The sequence below is a fragment of the Pristiophorus japonicus genome, chromosome 19, assembly GCF_044704955.1.
Source record: "Pristiophorus japonicus isolate sPriJap1 chromosome 19, sPriJap1.hap1, whole genome shotgun sequence".
NCBI lineage: Eukaryota > Metazoa > Chordata > Chondrichthyes > Pristiophoridae > Pristiophorus > Pristiophorus japonicus.
In genome coordinates, this window is record NC_091995.1 from 75,229,408 (window position 1) to 75,250,046 (window position 20,639).

The 20,639-nt window shown below is 47.4% G+C and overlaps 1 protein-coding gene across 1 annotated transcript in view; it reads left to right on the top strand.

Moving 5' to 3' along the window:
* LOC139230491 (ankyrin repeat and fibronectin type-III domain-containing protein 1-like) overlaps nucleotides 1-20,639 on the top strand; it is a 121,584-nt gene that overhangs the window by 49,995 nt on the left and 50,950 nt on the right. Inside the window, exons 3-6 of the mRNA XM_070862313.1 lie at nucleotides 6,826-7,030; nucleotides 11,400-11,588; nucleotides 13,074-13,187; nucleotides 19,330-19,427. Of these exons, the coding sequence (XP_070718414.1) occupies nucleotides 6,826-7,030; nucleotides 11,400-11,588; nucleotides 13,074-13,187; nucleotides 19,330-19,427 (606 nt within the window). The remainder of the gene's footprint in view (nucleotides 1-6,825; nucleotides 7,031-11,399; nucleotides 11,589-13,073; nucleotides 13,188-19,329; nucleotides 19,428-20,639) is intronic.

Below are 20,639 nucleotides of genomic sequence, written 5' to 3' on the forward strand. Positions count from 1 at the left end.
TCAGTGAGGGAACAGGAGAGACTGTGTGGGTCAGTATCTATCAGTGACAGTACAGGAGGGACTGTGGGTCAGTATATCTTTCATTGACGGTACAGGAGGGACTGTGTGGGTCAGTATCTATCAGTGACGGTACAGGAGAGACTGTGGGTCAGTATCTATCAGTGATGGTACAGGAGAGACTGTGTGGGTCAGTATCTAGCAGTGACGGTACAGGAGCGACTGTGGGTCAGTATATCTATCAGTGACGGTACAGGAGGGACTGTGGGTCAGTATCTATCAGTGACGGTACAGGAGAGACTGTGGGTCAGTATCTATCAGTGACGGTACAGGAGAGACTGTGGGTCAGTATCTATCATTGACGGTACAGGAGGGACTGAGTGGGTCAGTATCTATCAGTGACGGTACAGGAGGGACTGTGGGTCAGTATCTTTCAGTGACGGTACAGGAGGGACTGTGTGGGTCAGTATCTATCAGTGAGCGTACAGGATGGACTGTGGGTCAGTATCTATCAGTGACGGTACAGGTGCGACTGTGTGGGTCAGTATCTATCAGTGACGGTACAGGAGCGACTGTGTGGGTCAGTATCTATCAGTGACGGTACAGGAGGGACTGTGGGTTAGTATCTTTCAGTGACGGTACATGAGGGATTGTGTGGGTCAGTATCTATCAGTGATGGTACAGGGGGGACTGTGGGTCAGTATCTATCAGTGAGGGTACAGGAGGGACTGTGTGGGTCAGTATATCTATCAGTGATGGTACAGGAGGGACTGTGGATCAGTATCTATCAGTGAGGGTACAGGAGAGACTGTGTGGGTCAGTATCTATCAGTGATGGTACAGGAGGGACTGTGGGTCAGTATATCTATCAGTGACGGTACAGGAGGGTCTGTGGGTCAGTATCTATCAGTGACGGTACAGGATGGACTGTGTAGGTCATATCTATCAGTGACTGTACAGTAGGAACTCTGGGTCAGTATCTATCATTGACGGTACAGGAGGGACTGTGTGGGTCAGTATGTATCAGTGACGGTACAGGAGGGACTGTGGGTCAGTATCTTTCAGTGACGGTACAGGAGAGACTGTGGGTCAGTATCTATCAGTGAGCGTACAGGATGGACTGTGGGTCAGTATCTATCAGTGACGGTACAGGACGGACTGTGTTGATCAGTATCTATCAGTGAGGGTACAGGAAAGACTGTGGGTCAGTATATCTATCAGTAACGGTACAGGAGGGACTGTGTGGGTCAGTATCTCAGTGACGGTACAGAAGGCACTGTGAGGGTCAGTATCTATCAGTGATGGTACAGGGGGGACTGTGGGTCAGTATCTATCAGTGAGGGTACAGGTGGGACTGTGTGGGTCAGTATCTATCAGTGACAGTACGGGAGGGACTGTGTGGGTCAGTATCTATCAGTGACGGTACAGAAGGGACTGTGGGTCAGTATCTATCAGTGACGGTACAAGAGGTACTTTGCGGGTCAGTATCTATCAGTGACGGTACAGGAGAGACTGTGGGTCAGTATCTATCAGTGATGGTGCAGGAGGGACTGCGGTCAGTATCTATCAGTGAGGGTACAGGAGGGACTGTGTGGGTCAGTATCTATCAGTGAGGGAACAGGAGAGACTGTGTGGGTCAGTATCTATCAGTGACGGTACGGGAGGGACTGTGTGGGTCAGTATCTATCAGTGAGGGAACAGGAGAGACTGTGTGGGTCAGTATCTATCAGTGACAGTACAGGAGGGACTGTGGGTCAGTATATCTTTCATTGACGGTACAGGAGGGACTGTGTGGGTCAGTATCTATCAGTGACGGTACAGGAGAGACTGTGGGTCAGTATCTATCAGTGATGGTACAGGAGAGACTGTGTGGGTCAGTATCTAGCAGTGACGGTACAGGAGCGACTGTGGGTCAGTATATCTATCAGTGACGGTACAGGAGGGACTGTGGGTCAGTATCTATCAGTGACGGTACAGGAGAGACTGTGGGTCAGTATCTATCAGTGACGGTACAGGAGAGACTGTGGGTCAGTATCTATCATTGACGGTACAGGAGGGACTGAGTGGGTCAGTATCTATCAGTGACGGTACAGGAGGGACTGTGGGTCAGTATCTTTCAGTGACGGTACAGGAGGGACTGTGTGGGTCAGTATCTATCAGTGAGCGTACAGGATGGACTGTGGGTCAGTATCTATCAGTGACGGTACAGGAGCGACTGTGTGGGTCAGTATCTATCAGTGACGGTACAGGAGCGACTGTGGGTCAGTATATCTATCAGTGACGGTACAGGAGGGACTGTGGGTCAGTATCTATCAGTGACGGTACAGGAGAGACTGTGGGTCAGTATCTATCAGTGACGGTACAGGAGAGACTGTGGGTCAGTATCTATCATTGACGGTACAGGAGGGACTGAGTGGGTCAGTATCTATCAGTGACGGTACAGGAGGGACTGTGGGTCAGTATCTTTCAGTGACGGTACAGGAGGGACTGTGTGGGTCAGTATCTATCAGTGAGCGTACAGGATGGACTGTGGGTCAGTATCTATCAGTGACGGTACAGGTGCGACTGTGTGGGTCAGTATCTATCAGTGACGGTACAGGAGCGACTGTGTGGGTCAGTATCTATCAGTGACGGTACAGGAGGGACTGTGGGTTAGTATCTTTCAGTGACGGTACATGAGGGATTGTGTGGGTCAGTATCTATCAGTGATGGTACAGGGGGGACTGTGGGTCAGTATCTATCAGTGAGGGTACAGGAGGGACTGTGTGGGTCAGTATATCTATCAGTGATGGTACAGGAGGGACTGTGGATCAGTATCTATCAGTGAGGGTACAGGAGAGACTGTGTGGGTCAGTATCTATCAGTGATGGTACAGGAGGGACTGTGGGTCAGTATATCTATCAGTGACGGTACAGGAGGGTCTGTGGGTCAGTATCTATCAGTGACGGTACAGGATGGACTGTGTGGGTCAGTATCTATCAGTGATGGTCCAGGATGGACTGTGGGTCAGTATCTATCAGTGACGGTGCAGGAGGGACTGTGGGTCAGTATCTATCAGTGACAGTACAGGAGTGACTGTGTGGGTCAGTATCTATCAGTGACGGTACAGGAGGGAATGTGTGGGTCAGTATCTATCAGTGACAGTACAGGAGGGACTGTGTGGGTCAGTATCTATCAGTGACGGTACAGGAGGGGCTGTGTTGGTCAGTATCTACCAGTGACGGTTCGGATGGAACTCTGTGTATGTTTGGGGACTTTTCAGACAACGTTAATTTCTTCCAGCTGAATTGACTGTAGTTTTCTTCACCGATTCTCTGAATTAAATCCTTGTGGTGATGGGGGAGGAGCTAGTACCACGTTACCTCGATAGTGGAGTGGAGCATACAATCATTTACAGTATCTCAGGGCCGTTCGTCTTCTAGATCCGGTGGGGGGCAGATCCAGTGCTCGCCTTGCATGACATGGTTGAAAAGCGTTGGACAGCAAAGTTGGTAGTCAGGCTATGGTGACTGGGTGACACCAAACATGTGATGTTACCGTAAGAAGGAGGCAGAGGGAGAAACTATAAAGAACAGAATGTCTCCGACAGGCCACGATGGTTGTGTGCCCCAGGTTATTCAATAAGAGAAGTGCATAGAGTCTGAAATCGGCCCCATGCTATTTTGCTTTCAGTATCTATTTTGAGAAGATGCATCTTTCGGGGTCGCAGCAGATTATTATTATTGAAGTTGTTATATATGTAGTCACTGTATAGTTGCTTAAGATGGAGACTTGTTACCTGATGTACTATCAATAAGGTTTACACTGTGTATATACTATGCTGGCACCACTAGAGGGTGCAACTGATGGAGACTGGGCTTTCCTGCCCCTGTGGCAGGGGCTGTCCACCAGAGGGCACTGCGGTGGGAGACCTAAGGATCACCTGCATAGGTGTGCAGGGCCCAGTATAAAAGGCTGCTCACCATGCTTGTACCTCACTCTGGAGTTACGAATAAAGGACCAAGGTCACTACAGTTTGAGTACAACACATTGCCTCATAGTGTCATTCATAAGTGCATTACAAACATAACAGAAGTGAAGAATTTGATCAATCTAGCTCATTATAAGAAAGAAAGAGCCAGTAATTTGCCACCGTAATGATCGATTTATCTCTATTGTTTGGAGCTAACAGGTTTTTTTTGGAGCTAAATAAATTTAGGGCCATTTTGCTAGTTTCGCCAGTGGTGTAACGCCATCCTTAAAAAAAATAAGTGCCCATTTTTCTGAGAACCTTTTTGTGACGTCACTCGGGGTCAAACCCAACGATAACTGTTTTTGCGAGTTTCCCCAAGAAGGATATTTTTAAGGACAGTGTTAAATACCATTTTTTTAAAGTTTACCTTACCTAGTTGAGTCCGATTGCAATTGGCGATAACGGGGCCATCTTGGGAAACGGAACTAAAAGTTAAAGCTTTTGGAGGGAATAAAACCTATATTTTATATAAAAACTACTTAAAAATGTTTACAGCATTTCTGACAAATGTACATCCAGCATTCTAGATAGTTTATTGAGAGGAAGTAAATGGTACAACACGGAGCTGAAGAGAATGCTTGTAGATTCTACTGTTACTGTGATTTTGAATGCTGGATATGCTTGAGACATTATGGAGGGCCACTAAAGGGCAATTTTTTTGAAAATCAGTGTTTAGCGGATTGCAAATCGATCACCCAAGACCAACAGCAGGAGAAAATTGCAGCTTTGAAATAAAACAGACACTGGAGCTTAGCTCTTGAGACCGAAAGCATATCCGTCAAACATTTAAACGTAACTCTTTTTGAAAACCAGTGCTCCCACGACGTAGGTGGAAAGATCTTAACTTAATTTGAAATCCAACGTTTTGTACCAGAATTCTGTGAACAAACCCCTCCTGTTTAATTCAGGCTACTGTAGCTGGTTTTAGTTTAAGGAGCTGGGGCAAAACGCAAATAGAAAATGCAATTTAAGGATATATTAAGATTGCCGAGAGCCCCGTCTTGTTTGTGAACAAACTCAGCGAGTTGCAATTGTGCCTAGCGTTTCATTGAACAACGTTACCCTAAAAACCTAAATGCTTTGAGTGTTGGGCATGCGCAGAACAGGCGTTATTTTTAAGGCGAAAAAATTTAGCTCCGTCCTTAAAAACGGAGATATTTTAAGGCTACGCCAAAATTTTTTAAACTTTTGGCAAAACTTAGGCCTTATTTTTTTGCCGTTATTTCAGCCTAAAAAATGTCCGTTAATCGAAAATAATGCCAAAAAAACGGAGCTATATTTCAATATGGGAAGTCTGGCCCAAAGACTTGCATTTATATAGCACTTTTCATGACCACCGGATGTCTCAAAGCGCTTTACATCCAATGAAGTACTTTTGGAGTGTAGTCACTGTTGTAATGTGGGAAACGGGGCAGCAAATTTGCGCACAGCACAAACAGCAATGTGATAATGACCCAATAATCTGTTTTAGTGATGTTGGTTGAGGGCCAAATATTGGCCAGGAAACAGGGGATAACTCCCCTACTCTTCTTTGAAATAATGCCGTGGGATTTTTTTATATCCACTGAGAGAGCAGACGTGGCCTCGGTTTAACATCTTATCCAAAAGACAGCATCTCTGACAGTGCAGCACTCCCTCAGCACTGCACAAGAGTGTCAGCATGGATTTTTGTGCTCAAGTCCCTGGAGTGGGACTATGAACTCACGACCTTCTGACTCAGAGGCAAAGGTGCTAACCACTGAGCCACAGCTGACACTATTAATGACTTGGATGAAGGGACCGAGTGTAATGTAGCCAAGTCTGCTGATGATACAAAGATGGGTGGGAAAGCAAGTTGTGAGGAGGACACAAAAAAGGAATTTAGACAGACTAAGTGAGTGGGCAAATGTTTGGTAGATGGTGTATAATGTGGGAAAGTGTGAGGTTATTCATTTTGGCAGGAAAAAAAAGCAAATTATTATTTAAATGGAGAGAAACTACAAAATGCTGCAGCACAGAGGGAACTGGGGGTCCTTGTGCATGTAACACAAAAAGTTAGTTTGTAGGTACAGCAAGTGATCAGGAAGGCAAATGGAATGTTGGCCTTTATTGTAAGTGGGATAGAGTATAAAAGCAGGGAAGTCCTCCTACAACTGCACAGGGTACTAGTTAGTCCACACCTAGAGTACTGCATACAGTTTTGGTCTCCTTATTTAAGGAAATATTTACTTGCATTGGAGACAATTCAGAGAAGGTACACTCGGTTGATTCCGGAGATGAGGGGGTTGACTTATGAAGAAAGGTTGAGCAAGTTGGGCCTATACTCATTGGAATTCAGAAGAATGAGAGGTGATCTTATTGAAACATAAGATACTGAGAAGGCTTGACAAGGTAGATGCAGATAGGATGTTTCCACTCGTGGGGGAATACAGAACTAGTCGGCATAGTTTAAGAATAAGGGGTCGTCCATTTAGAACTGAGTTGAGGAGGAATTTCTTCTCTCAGAGAATCGTAAATCTGAAATTCTCTGCCCCAGAGAGCTGTGGAGGCTGGGTCATTGAACATATTTATGGTGGAGACAGACAGATTTTTGAACGATAAGGGAGTGAAGGGTTATGGGGAGCGGGCAGGGAAATGGAGCTGAGCCCAAGATCAGATCAGCCATGATCTTATTAAATGGCGGAGCAGGCTCGAGGGGTCAAATGGCCTACTCCTGCTCCAAATTCTTATGTTCTCATGTTCTACTGACATAAGCTCCAAATCGGTGTACAGAATGACACCTTTCAAAGCAGCAAGAGTATTTTCTGCCTTAATATATATTTATCTGTTAATTTCTAGAACATTCAGTATGATTCGGTCTTTGATGCAGTGGAGCATGAAGACATTGATGCAGTTCAGCAGATACTTGCCCAGCCTGGCACAAAGACTGAGCTGAATGAGGTTTCCAGCAATGGCCTGGTACCTCTGGATATTGCTGTCCTGACGAACAACTCATCGATGGCAAGTCTCTTAATGAATGCTGGAGCGAGGGACAACCATGACCGTAAGTAGTGAATGCAGGAATCAGGGATAACATAAGAATTAGGAGGAGGAGTAGGCCATTCGGCCCCTCCAGCCTGCTCCGTCATTTAATGAGATCATGGCTTATCTTCAACCTCAAACCTTTCCCGCCCGATCCCCAAATCTCTTGATTCCATAATATCCAAAAATCTATCTCTGTCTTGAATATACTCAAAGACTGAGACTGGGGTAGAGAATTCCAAAGATTCATCACCCTGTGAGTGAAGAAGTTTCTCCTCACCTCAGTCCTAAATGGCCAAGCCCTTATTCTGAGACTGTGACCCCTGGTTCTAGACTCCCCAGCCAGGGGGAAACATCCTCCCTGTATCTACCCTGTCGAGCCCTGTAAGAATTTTGTATGTTTCAATGAGAGATCACCTCTCATTCTTTAAACTCTAGAAAATATAGGCCTAATCTACTCATAACCATCACTGTGAGTGGTGAATGCTCAAGGCTTCACTCTGACTCTCACATTCTTGCTTTCTTTTGACTGGAGTGGAGCTAGCCCATAAACTGCACCAACCATGAAGTTCGACACTAACCGTACTGGGGCAGGGTTAAATGGGTCACTTCCCCCTTTCTTATCAAAGCTCGAGCATTCCATTGTTGAGAGGCACCCCGCCTCGGGACCTGGTCAGGAATTCGCAAACTCTCATTCCCGCAACCAATATTCCAACTGTTGGGTGAGTGATGCCATTTCCTTTTAAAAAAAAATTCATTGAAACATCTGTCAACTCACGTGGAAGCAAGTCATCCTCGTTCGAGGGACCGCCTATGATGATGATGTTAAGAAGGGATGAAATCAGCCGGGATTCCCGCTTCTGATCGCTGTCCAGTGAATCCTACGAGAAAGCCCGTGTGTGCGGACAGGTTTAAGCGTGGCTATGTTACCTTCCATGGTCAACTGGCCTGCCAACAGTCACTGTCTGAGTTGACTCGCAAGGAATAATGACTTGGATGAGGAGCAGCCAGCAAGAACATACAAACAATGACGGACAGGTAATGACCCCCTTGTCCATCCATCATCATCATAGACAGTCCCTCGGAATCGAGGAAGACTTGCTTCCACTCTAAAATTAGTCCTTAGGTGGCTGAACAGTCCAATACGAGAACCACAGCCCCTGTCACAGGTGGGACAGACAGTCGTTGAGGGAAGGGGTGGGTGGGACAAGTTTGCCGCATGCTCTTTCCGCTGCCTGTGCTTGATTTCTGCATGCTCTCAGTGTTGACTCGAGGAGCTCAGCGCACTCCCGGAGGCACTTTCTCCACTTAGGGCGGTCTTTGGCCAAGGACTCCCAGGTGTCGGTGGGGATGTTGCACTTTATCAGGGAGGCTTTGAGGGTGTCCTTGTAGCGTTTCCTCTGCCCACCTTTGGCTCGTTTGCCATGAAGGAGTTCCGAGTAGAGCGCTTGCTTTGGGAATCTCGTGTCTGGCATGCGAACAAATGTGGCCTGCCCAGCGGAGCTGATCAAGTGTGGTCAGTGCTTAAATGCTGGGGATGTTGGCCTGGTCGAGGACGCTAACGTTGGTACGTCTGTCCTCCCAGGGGATTTGTAGGATCTTGCGGAGACATCCTTGGTGGTATTTCTCCAGCAACTTGAGGTATCTACTCTACATGATCCATGTCTATGAGCCATACAGGAGGGCGGGTATTACTACAGCCCTTGTCCATCCAGCCTGTCCCACACAACTGCGGCACCTTGTGTATCACAATATAGAGAATGCAAATGCTCTACTCGGAACTCCTACACAGCAAGCTTGCCCCACGTGGGCAGAGGAAACGTTAAAAGGACACCCTCAAAGCCTCACTGATAAAGTGCAACATCCCCACCGGCACCTGGGAGTCTCTGGCCAAAGACCGCCCTAAGTGGAGGAAGAGCATCCGGGAGGGCGCTGAGCACCTCGAGTCTCGTCGCCGAGAGCACGCAGAAATCAAGTGCAGGCAGCAGAAGGAGCGTGCGGCAAACCAGACTCCCCACCCACCCCTTCCTTTAACGGCTGCCTGTCCCACCTGTGACAGAGACTGTAATTCCTGTATTGGACTGTACAGTCACCTGAGAACTCACTTTTAGAATGGAAGCAAGTCTTCCTCGATTTCGAGGGACTGCCTATGATGATGATCACAACATATAAGAACATAAGAACATAAGAATTAGGAACAGGAGTAGGCCATCTAGCCCCTCGAGCCTGCTCCGCCATTCAACAAGATCATGGCTGATCTGGCCGTGGACTCAGCTCCACTTACCCGCCCGCTCCCCATAACCCTTAATTCCCTTATTGGTTAAATATCTATCTATCTGTGACTTGAATACATTCAGTGAGCTAGCCTCAACTGCTTCCTTGGGCAGAGAATTCCACAGATTCACAACCCTCTGGGAGAAGAAATTCCTTCTCAACTCAGTTTTAAATTGGTTCCCTCGTATTTTGAGGCTGTGCCCCCTAGTTCTAGTCTCCCCGACCAGTGGAAACAACCTCTCTGCCTCTATCTTGTCTATCCCTTTCATTATTTTAAATGTTTCTATAAGATCACCCCTCATCCTTCTGAACTCCAACGAGTAAAGACCCAGTCTACTCAATCTATCATCATAAGGTAACCCCCTCATCTCTGGAATTAGCCTAGTGAATCGTCTCTGTACCCCCTCCAAAGTATATTCTTCCTTAAGTAAGGTGACCAAAACTGCACGCAGTACTCCAGGTGCGGCCTCACCAATACCCTATACAGTTGCAGCAGGACCTCCCTGCTTTTGTACTCCATCCCTCTCGCAATGAAGGCCAACATTCCATTCGCCTTCCTGATTACCTGCTGCACCTGCAAACTAACTTTTTGGGATTCATGCACAAGGACCCCCAGGTCCCTCTGCACCGCAGCATGTTGTAATTTCTCCCCATTCAAATAATATTCCCTTTTACTGTTTTTTTTCCCAAGATGGATGACCTCACACTTTCCGACATTGTATTCCATCTGCCAAACCTTAGCCCATTCGCTTAACCTATCTAAATCTCTTTGCAGCCTCTCTGTGTCCTCTACACAACCCGCTTTCCCACTAATCTTTGTGTCATCTGCAAATTTTGTTACACTACACTCTGTCCCCTCTTCCAGGTCATCTATGTATATTGTAAACAGTTGTGGTCCCAGCACCGATCCCTGTGGCACACTACTAACCACCGATTTCCAACCCGAAAAGGACCCATTTATCCCGACTCTCTGCTTTCTGTTCGCCAGCCAATTCTCGATCCATGCTCATACATTTCCTCTGACTCCGCGTACCTCTATCTTCTGCAGTAAGTGGGACAGTGATGAGGGAGCTTTACTCTCCATGCCACCCATGCCACCCGAAACCATGTGATCTCCTGGGTGAGGCGGAAAACCAGATAAAAACCCAGGCCAATTTAGGGGAAAAAATTGAGAAATTCCTCTCTGACTCATCTAGGCGATCGAAGCTAGTCCAGGAGATCACTCTGGCCCTGAATTCCCTGCAGTACCTACCTTTTCTAAGAGCTGAACCCCGCCCCAGCCAGAAACAGCTCCAGCTCTCGCTTGAAGGAATTCAGCGAATGAGACAGCAGTCTGTTCTCTGGGAAAAGAACCATCTCCTGACATCTCACCTCGATCTGGCCTTAAGTTGCAGCACCTTCAGGAGAAGAGCATAGAAAACTGGCAATAAAGTAAAATAAAGAGAAAGGCTTGCATTTATATAGCGCCTTTCATGACCCGAGGATGTCCCAAAGAGCACAAAAATCTAGGCTGACGCTCCCAGTGCAGTACTGAGGGAAGGCTGCACTGTCGGAGGTGCCGTCTTTCGGATGAGACGTTAAACCGAGGCCCCGTCTGCTCTCAGGTGGACGTAAAAGGTCCCACGGCGCTATTTCAAAGAAGAGCAGGGGACTTCTCCCCAGTGTCCTAGCCAATATGTATCGCTCAATCAACATCACTAAAACGTATTATCTGGTCATTATCACATTGCTGTTTGTGGGAGCTTGCTGTGCACAAAATTGGCTGCCACGTTTTGCTACATTACAACAGTGACTATACTTCAAAAAAGTACTTCTTTGGTTGTAAAGCGCTTTGGGATGTCTTGAGGTTGTGAAAGGCGCCATATAAATGCAAGTCTTTCTTTTTATTTGTTACCCTCATTTGCACGTTGCTTCATTGTGCTACTGTACGATGCTGGGCCTAGGAAGTGGGAGATGGTGGGAGGGGGTGGAACAGCAGGAAGATGATGTCCCTGAACATATATAATTGAAGCTGGTGTGAAATCCCGGTCAATATCTCTACCAACATTCTCATCACTGCTCTCTTTGTTCCCTCTCTCTATCTTTCTTTCTCTTTTTCTTTTAAACTCTCCTTCAAGTCAATGAAGGCAACTTGGATATGCAGCTGACTGCATTAGTGAACAAAGCGGCTCAGAAAATGACAGAACTGACGGAACTCCGGACCGAAGTGTCGGAGGCTGATTTCCACAGTAAGACCAGGGAACTTCGGACCTGGAGGTTCCGACACAAGCTCTATAAGCAGATGAAAGCCACTTTTGAGAATGCGTGTAAGTATTTAGAGTCAGCAACATTGCAGCAGAGACTGAGGAATCACTGCACTGAAATCCTATTCAATACATGGCTACCAGCAAAGTCCGTACTCCCATGTCAATATATGGCCACCAGCAAAGTCCATACTCCCAGGTCAATATATGGTCATCAGCAAAGTCCATTCTCCCAGGTCAGTATATGGTCATCAGCAAAGTCCATATTCCCAGGTCACTATATGACCATCATCAAAGTCCACACTCCCAGGTCAATATATGGTCATCAGCAAAGTCCATACTCCCAGGTCAATATATGGTCATCAGCAAAGTCCATTCTCCCAGGTCAGTATATGGTCATCAGCAAAGTCCATACTCCCAGGTCAGTATATGGTCATCAGCAAAGTCCATTCTCCCAGGTCAGTATATGGTCATCAGCAAAGTCCATACTCCCAGGTCAGTATATGGTCATCAGCAAAGTCCATACTCCCAGGTCAGTATATGGTCATTAGCAAAGTCCACACTCCCAGGTCACTATATGGTGATCAGAGTAGGCGAGTGTTACTGGTTAACCTTTTATTGAGGGGCACTATCCCTAACAGGATCCTGCTCAAAGGCCACGTGCTGGAGTGCTCCAACACTCTGCTGTGAAGTAATGAGACCTGGGTAGTCAGTAGTTCTCTACATGGTGAGCTCCAGATTAGTATCAAATGCAAATTTGCTCGATTTCGTTCAGAAAGTAACATTTTGGGATCTGGTATATGAGCAATTTGAGACAGGCCGTGTGGTGAGAGTAGCGAGCTCGGGAGGAACAGGTGAATTTGGACCCATGGTTCCCAAAGGTCTTTCCCATGGGCTTTTCCCTCATGTCATATCTGGGTCCGTTGTAGACTGATCAATAGAAATTGATTGCTGTGATTAGTCAAGAACTCCATTATCGTTGTATCATGCGACTACCAGGATGATAGAAGGCCAACTCGATAGACCTTGACCTTTTTCCAACTCGCAATTGCCATGTTCTTATATATTGAATTTCTTCTGCCACTATTTCGTCCATCCCACCATCTTATCAATATCCCTTTGTGGCATCCTTTGATCCTTAGAATTATTTACTATGCCTCCTATTTTAGTATCATCTGCAGATTTGAACACTGTCCCATTAGCCCAATATCCAACTCCTTCATGTACACAGTGCAGAGATGTGGTCCCAGGCACAAAACTGTGGGACACCACTACCCACTCCCAGCAACTCTGAGAAACCGGCCTTGACTCCTACTCCCTCTTTCCTCCCTCCAATCCAATTTGCCACCTCCCGTAATTCCATTCCCTGTAGTTACTGCAATATTGCTGTTTGTTTCAGTGGCGCTTGTGTGTAGGCTAAAAAAAAAACTGCTGTAAACCACCCATCCGGGAGACAGTCGTTTTCCTGTGCATGTCAAAAATCTCGGGCCGGTTCGGGGTAACACTGAATGATGGGATGACCTGAGCTCATCTTTTCTTTTGCGACAGGTGTCCCCAGTTCTCCGGAGAATGTGTATTTGTCAGTAACTGGCAGTACATCCCTTCGAGTCACATTCCAGGAACCAGCAGGGAACAGCAGCTTGATAATCACCCGCTATAAAGGTACGTTTAAACAACTGATGCGTTGCTTTAGATGTGATTGCTGTAACTTGTCCATTGTAGGGCTGCCTGCCAACTGTGTCATTTTTGAGCAGACTTCCCAGAATTTCCTTTCCTTTAATATCTCGAGCGCTGGTTAAGGCAGTGAGTAGTTGGACAATACAGACCTATCCACAGTCCATACTGAGTTAGCTGGTCTCTGCTGGAGAATCACTGGGTCCTTACAATTGGCCTCAGTGACCCATATTGAGGAAGGGTAAAACCAACTAAGGTCGCAGCTCCTAATTGCTATAAGAACATAAAAATTAGGAGCAGGAGTAGGACATTCGGCCCCCCCAGCCTGCTCCGCCATTCAATGAGATCATGGCTGATCTTCTACCTCAACTCCACTTTCCCGCACTATCCCCATATCACTTGATTCCCTTAATATCCAAAAATCTATCGAGCTCGGTCTTGAATATATTCAGACTGAGCTTCCACAGCCCTCTGAGATAGAGAATTCCAACGATTCACCACCCTCTTGAGTGAAGAGGTTTCTCCTCATCTCAGTCCTAAATGGCCGACCCCTTATTCTGAGACTGTGACCCCTGGTTCTAGACTCCCCAGCCAGGGGAAACATCTCCCCTGCATCTGTTCTGTCAAGCTCTGTGAGAATTTTGTATGTTACAATGAGATCACCTCTCATTCTTCTAAACTCTAGAGAAAATAGGCTGAGTCTACTCAATTTCCCCTCATAGGACAATCCCCCCATCCCAGGAATCGGTCTGGTGAACCTTCGTTACACTCGCTCTATGGAAAGTATATCCTTCCTTAGGTCAGGAGACCCAAACTGTATACAATACTCCAGGTGTGGTCTCACCAGGGCCCGAGATAATTGTAGTAAGACGCCTTTATTCATATATTCAAATCCTCTTGTAATAAAGGCCAACATATCATTTGTTTTCTTAATTGCTTGCTGTCCCTGCATGTTAACTTTCAGTGATTGGTGTACAGTGATCAGTGACCCTCGCTGGACACGCCTGTATGTGACACAGAGTGAGGACAAGATTGCGCTCAGTTGCGATCCCTCCTCAATGGCCAACAAGCCTGTTCACACTCCCTGTCTAGGATCACACAATAATAACGGCGACCTAGCCAAGGGTCTGGGAGGTGATGGCCATGCGTATAACGGTACCAGAGCCAGAGAGTGCACCACCTTCAAAAGAGGTGAGGAGAAAATTGGTTAAGAAAAAAATTATTCGATTAAAAGAAAGTGCAAGCCAAACAGGGAGACATGATTTGAGGTGTATAAAATTATGAGTGGCCTGGATCATCATAGGCAGTCCCTCGAAGCGAGGATGACTTTCTTCCACGCCAAAAAAGGATGAGTTCACAGGTGTTTCAATGACCTAATATTCCAGATCCCGAACTACATCTTGAAGGATGGAAGATGCCTGTGCGTGGATTTTTTTAACGTGGGGTGGCCATTGCACACCAGCCACCACACGGGTTTGACAGAGCTAGGTCTTGGTCCTGGATAGAGTGGATAGGAAGGATCTATTTCCCTTAGCAGAGGAGTCAACAACCAGGGGGCATAGATTTAAAGTAATTGGTAGAAGGAGTTGAGGAGAACTTTTTTCACCCAGAGGGTGGTGGGGGTCTGGAACTCACTGCCTGAAAGGGTGGTAGAGGCAGAAATCCTCAGAGCATTTAAAAAAGTACTTAGATAGCACTCTGTCGCTACTGCCCCACTCACACACTTTAACACTCTATGGGAAGTGCTTGATTTAACGCTCCACTTCCCTCTTGGAGCGCTAAAGCAGAAGTTCCCGGGAGCAAAAAATAATTTTCGCCTGCCGATACTTTCGCGATAATTCAAACGTTATCGCCCCAAATAGGGCACTGCGCCCAGGTCTAGTCCCACTCCCCTGCCCTTTCCCCGTAGCCCTGCAAACGTTTTTCCTTCGCGTACCTATCCAATTCCCTTTTGAAAGCCATGATTGAATCTGCCTCCGCCACCCTCTCAGGCAGTGCATTCCAGATCCTAACCACTCATTGCGTAAAAAAGTTTTTCCTAATGTCGCATTTGGTTCTTCTGCCAATCAGCTTTGGCTTGCACTTTCTTTTAATTGAATAATTTTTTTCTGTTTCCTTTGGTTCTCGGCCCTTCCGCCAATGAGAACAGTTTTCGAACATAAGAACATAAGAATTAGGAGCAGGAGTAGGCCCCACGGCCCCTCGAGCCTGCTCCGCCATTCAATAAGATCATGGCTGATCATCGTCCTCAACTCCACTTTCCCACCCGATCTCCATATCCCTTGATTCCCCGAGACTCCATCTACTATCTACTCTGTCCAGTCCCCTAATGATTTTGAACACCTCTTTCAAACCTCCTCTCAACCTTCTCTGCTCTAAGCAGAACAACTCCAACTTCTCCAATCTATCCGTGTAACTGAAGTCCCTCGTCCCTGGAGCCATTCTCAAAAAAAATTTCTGCACCCTCTCTAAGGCCTTCACATCCTTCCTAAAGTGCGGTGCACAGAATTGGCCACAATGCTCCAGTTGAGGCCGAACCAGTGGTTTATAAAGCATCCTTGCTATTGTACTCTATGGGGGAGAAATTCACTATCGATCCATTAGGGGGTGCTAATTTTTTTAAGTTTGAAAAGTTAGTGCCAGAGGCAAATACACCCAATTTCTCCCCCTAAGCCTCTATTCATGGTAACAAGCAAGGAGCCTTCATCAAACAGCAGGAATCCCCCCAGATGTGATTGATTGACATTCTATGGTGCTGAAGTTCCTGAATGAGAACCGTTAATATTTCACCAACAGAAAGGGTTCTTGTTCATTTAAGTATAGCTAGTGTCTGATGCCCATCACATGATTTTGCTTTGCAGATGCCAGAATTCCCCAGAGTGATACCAGGGTTAAATTGTGAGGACAGGTTGCATAAACCTGGCTTGTATTCCCTGAGTGTAGAAGATTAAGTGTGATCTGATCGAGGTGTTATTAAAACAACAACAACTTTTATTTATGTAGCGCCTTTAACATAGTGAAACATCCCAAGGCACTTCACAGGAGTGTTATGAGGCAAAACATTTAACTCTGAGCCACATAAGGAGAAATTAGCGCAGGTGACCAAAAGCTTGGTCAAAGAGGTAGGTTTTAAGGAGCGACTTGAAGGAGGAAAGAGAGGTTGAGAGGTGGAGAGGTTTAGTCAGGGAGTTCCAGAGCTTGGAGCCCAGGCAGCAGAAGGCACGGCCGCTAATGGTTGAGCGATTATAATCAGGGATGCTCAAGAGGGCAGAATTAGAGGATTTGATGGGGTCAATACAGAGAAACTATTTCCTCTGGTGGGCTAAACAAGGGCATAACCTTAAAATTGGAGCCAGGCCATTTCGGAGGGAAATCAGGAAACACATTGCCACACAAAAGGTGATCGAAATCTGGAACTCTCTCCCCCAAAGGCTGTGGATGCTGGGGGGGTCAATTGAAGCTTTAAAGACTGAGATCGATAGATTTCTGTTAGGTAAGGGCATCAAGGAATATGAAGCTAAAGAGAGTAAATGGAGTTGAGGTACAGATCAGCCATGATCTCATTGAATGGTGGAATAGGTTCGAGGGGCTGAATGGCCTCCTCCCATTCTTGTGTTCCTCTTTTGCTCTCAGCTCCTCCTTCTCCTTCTAGACTTGACTACTCCAACTCACTCCTGGCTGGCCTTCCACATTCCACACTACGTGAACTTGAAGTCATCCAAAACTCAGCAGCCCGTGAACTAACCCACACCCAGTCACGATCGCCCATCGCCCCTGTGCTTTCTGACCTACATTGGCTCCCAGTTAAACAACGTCTCGATTTCAAAATTGTCATCCTTGCCCCTCCCTATCTCTGTAATCTTTTTCAGCCTCACAAGATGTCTGCGCTCCTCAAATTCTGCCCTCTTGAACATCCCTCATTGTAATTGCTCAACCATCGGTGGCCGTGCATTCAGCTGCCTGGGCCCCAAGCTCTGGAACTCCCTCCCTAAACCTCGTCGACTCTCTTTCCTCCTTTAAGACGCTCATTAAAACCTACCTCTTTAAACAAGCTTTTGATCATCTGCCTTAATTTCTTCTGTGGCTTGGTGTCAAATGTATCTGTTTGTCTGTAACACTGCTGTGAAGCACCTTGGGACGTTTTACTGCGTTAAAGGCGCTATATGAATAAAAGTTATTATTATTATTCTCACTCGCGTTCTATGTGTCACCCTTTGAAGTATCCTATTTCGTGCTCATTTACGTCACTCCAAAGTGACTGGAGCTTGAATAAGTGAGGTGCTATAATGTCGATGAAGCTGGTGCAGAAGTGGCTGCTCTGCAGACAGGAAGCCCTTCAGACCAGTCATCCTGTACGAGTGCAGCATCTAGGAGGGTCACAGCAACAACAACACTTTGTATTTATATAGCGCCTTTAACGTAGTAAAACGTCCCAAGGCGCTTCGCGGGAGTGTTATAAAACAAGCATTTGACGCTGAGCCACATAAGAAGAAATGACGGCAGATGACCAAAAGCTTAGTCAAAGAGGTAGCGTCTTAAAGGAGGAAAGAGAGGTAGAGAGCCGGAGAGGTTTAGGGAGGGAGTGCCAGAGCTTGGGGCCCAGGCAACAGAAAGCACGGCCACCAATGGTGGAGCGATTATAATCAGGGATGCTCAAAAGGACAGAATTTGAGGAGAGCAGACATCTCGGGGGAGTTGTGGGGCTGGAGGAGATTACAGAGATAGGGAGGGGCGAGGCCATGGAGGGATTTGTAAACAAGGATGAGAATTTTGAAATTGAGGCGTTGCTTAACCGGGAGCCAGTGAAGGACAGTGAGCACAGGGGAATACTTTTAGGAGATTGGCTGGTCACACGTAACTTAGTGACTGAGTCATGATGGGAGGCCCTACAATGAGGGAAATGTCTGCACGCAGTGACATCTCGCTGTACGATAGGTGGTCCACTCCATTACCAACCCACTCCTGGCAGCTCCCCTCCCACCTCCTTGTCTCCTGCTGCCTCACCAGTGTGTCTGTCGAGGAGTTGAAGGGCTCACTCCTTGTGATGCTTGGGGGGCCCAATGGTTGCTACTCTGGTCCCTGTGGCACTTCTCTGCCGCTGATTGTGGGCAACCTTTTCCTTTACAAGGAGAATGCAGATTGAGCAGGGCCAACTGATGGACCCCACATTAGTTTCCCCAGGTGTCTACAGACATTCCATGGTGAGCATGCATTTAAAAATCCTAAAAGATTCCGGCTATGCATCAATCTCTTAATTTTCCACTGCACACTGAATGGGATATGACACAGTGGAAAGATGGGCTAGGGGTGTGTGCATGTGAGTGTGTGTGTACGTGTGACTGTGTGCATGTGCACATTTGAGCATACATATGTGCATGTGAGCGTATGCATGTGTACTTATGAGAGTGTGTGTATGTGAATGAACGTGGGCGCCTGTATGTGTGCATGAGTGCATGTGTGAGTGCGTGTGTGAGTGTGACTGCATGCATGAGTGTGTGTGTATGCATATGAGCATGTGAGTGTGCGTGTGTGAGTGGGTGTGAGAGTGTGAGTGTTGTGAGAGTGTGAGAGTGTGTGTGTGTTCGTGAGTGTGTGTGTGTTTGAGTGTGTGTGTTTGTGAGAGTATGAGTGTGAGAGTGTGTGTGTGTTCGTGAGTGTGTGTATGTTTGAGTGTGTGTGTTTGTGAGAGTATGAGTGTGAGTGTGTGTGTGTGTGAGTGTTTGTAAGAGTGTGAGTGTGCACTTGTGAGTGTGTGTGTTTGTGAGAATGTGTGTGTGTGTGTGAGTGAGTGTGTGTGTTTGAGAATGTGTGTGTGAGTGTGAGTGTGTTTGTGAGAGTGTGTATGTGTATGTGTATGAGTGTGTTTGTGAGTGTGTGTATGTGTGAGTGTGTGAGTGTGTGTGTGTGAGTGTTTGTGTATGTTTGTGAGAGTGTATAAAGATAACTCCTCATCCTACACTCTGGGTGGGCTTTCTACTTGGGATCGAGATCTAAGCTAGCTGGCTGAGTTCAGAAATGAGACACTCACCTTGTAGGGCGCCACAGGCATGGGGCAAATCGAGGAGCGCTGCTGAGGGGAGGTGACAGAGGCACAGAGCTCCCCTCGATTGACAGTGTTCATCTCTTGCAGTGGAATGGAGTTACTCCGAAAGCTGTGAAAGCAGAGGGGGAGCTGCTGTTGTCGAGGATCTGAAGACCCTGCAGTACACGATCGATGGCCTCGACACGGTCAGTGACTGCCTCTTGACTTGTGTTTGCTCTTCATATTGTATCTTTTATTTATAGCAAAGTTGGTGCTGAAACTGTAACTCAGATTCACTCCCCGCACTATCTGAAATGTTGTGTTGTGACCTTGTGGCCTCTGCATTGTCGACACGAAGTCTACAAAGCTGTTCTTGCAATGAAAGGGGTTTGTTCATTCCTGTGGTCTATGCCCACCTCCTGTGGTTCAACCACCTGACCTGTCCAAGTCTGCCAACACAAAGCAGCTTACAAATTCAGCTGTTTCTTTTAGCAGCACTTTTGCTCAACAAATATCTGCTGCCTGATGGTAAAGCTGGTCATCCATCTCCATTCATAAGAGGCGACAATGGGCCGGTAAGGCCTTTCCCACAGGGGCCATCCGAAATTGCCCCCGGGCCGGGGGGAGAGGACCGGAAATTGCCCCGCGGGAGCGGAACCGCCGGCGCTCGGTGTCCCCGACGACTTTTCCCGGCGGGAAGCTGCCAGTAGCTGGGCGGCGCGTCCGTCCTTAAAGGGGAGGGCGCACCACCGCGACCGCCATTTTATTATAATTGTCGGCCCAATAATGGTGGCCACAGGTTCGGCCAGGCCGATAACGGGCAGCCTGGGACCCCCTCGCGTCCCGGCCGAAGCCCTCCCTGGTGGCCCAGTGGGCGCCACTAAAGTGCCTGTAAGCTCGCAGCGGCCCCTCCCCTTTAATTGAAGGGGAGGGACATTGCTGCGCGTCAGCATGACGTGGCACGTCCACATCGCGCTGACGCGCTCAGCGCGGTGCTGATGGCACCGCCCACTTTCCGCCCCGCAGCCGCCGACGAAAGGATTGAGGTGGAGAATAATCGTTTAATTCAAATTATCCGCCACATTCGGGCGGAGGGTCATTTCGCCCCCCCAAGGCCTTTGCTCAGGAGGTTCATATTTCGGTCGTGACTATTTGCGACACCAGATTCCTGATTGGTCCTCTTGGAAAACAAAACCTCTCCCCCTTCCCCTCCCTGATCCCCTCCCGACTCCTTGACCTTTTCCGCACGGAGTGGAGGAAGAGTGGCGGTGCAGGCCCCACTGTCCGGTACTGCGCATGCGGAACGGATGGAGTGTGCATGCGCTGTAGCAAACGGGGGCGGGCACAGGGGAAATAATCAGAGTGTAATCACATTTAATATTTCTCCCCAGCCTCCCTCCAATCATGCATCTAACTTT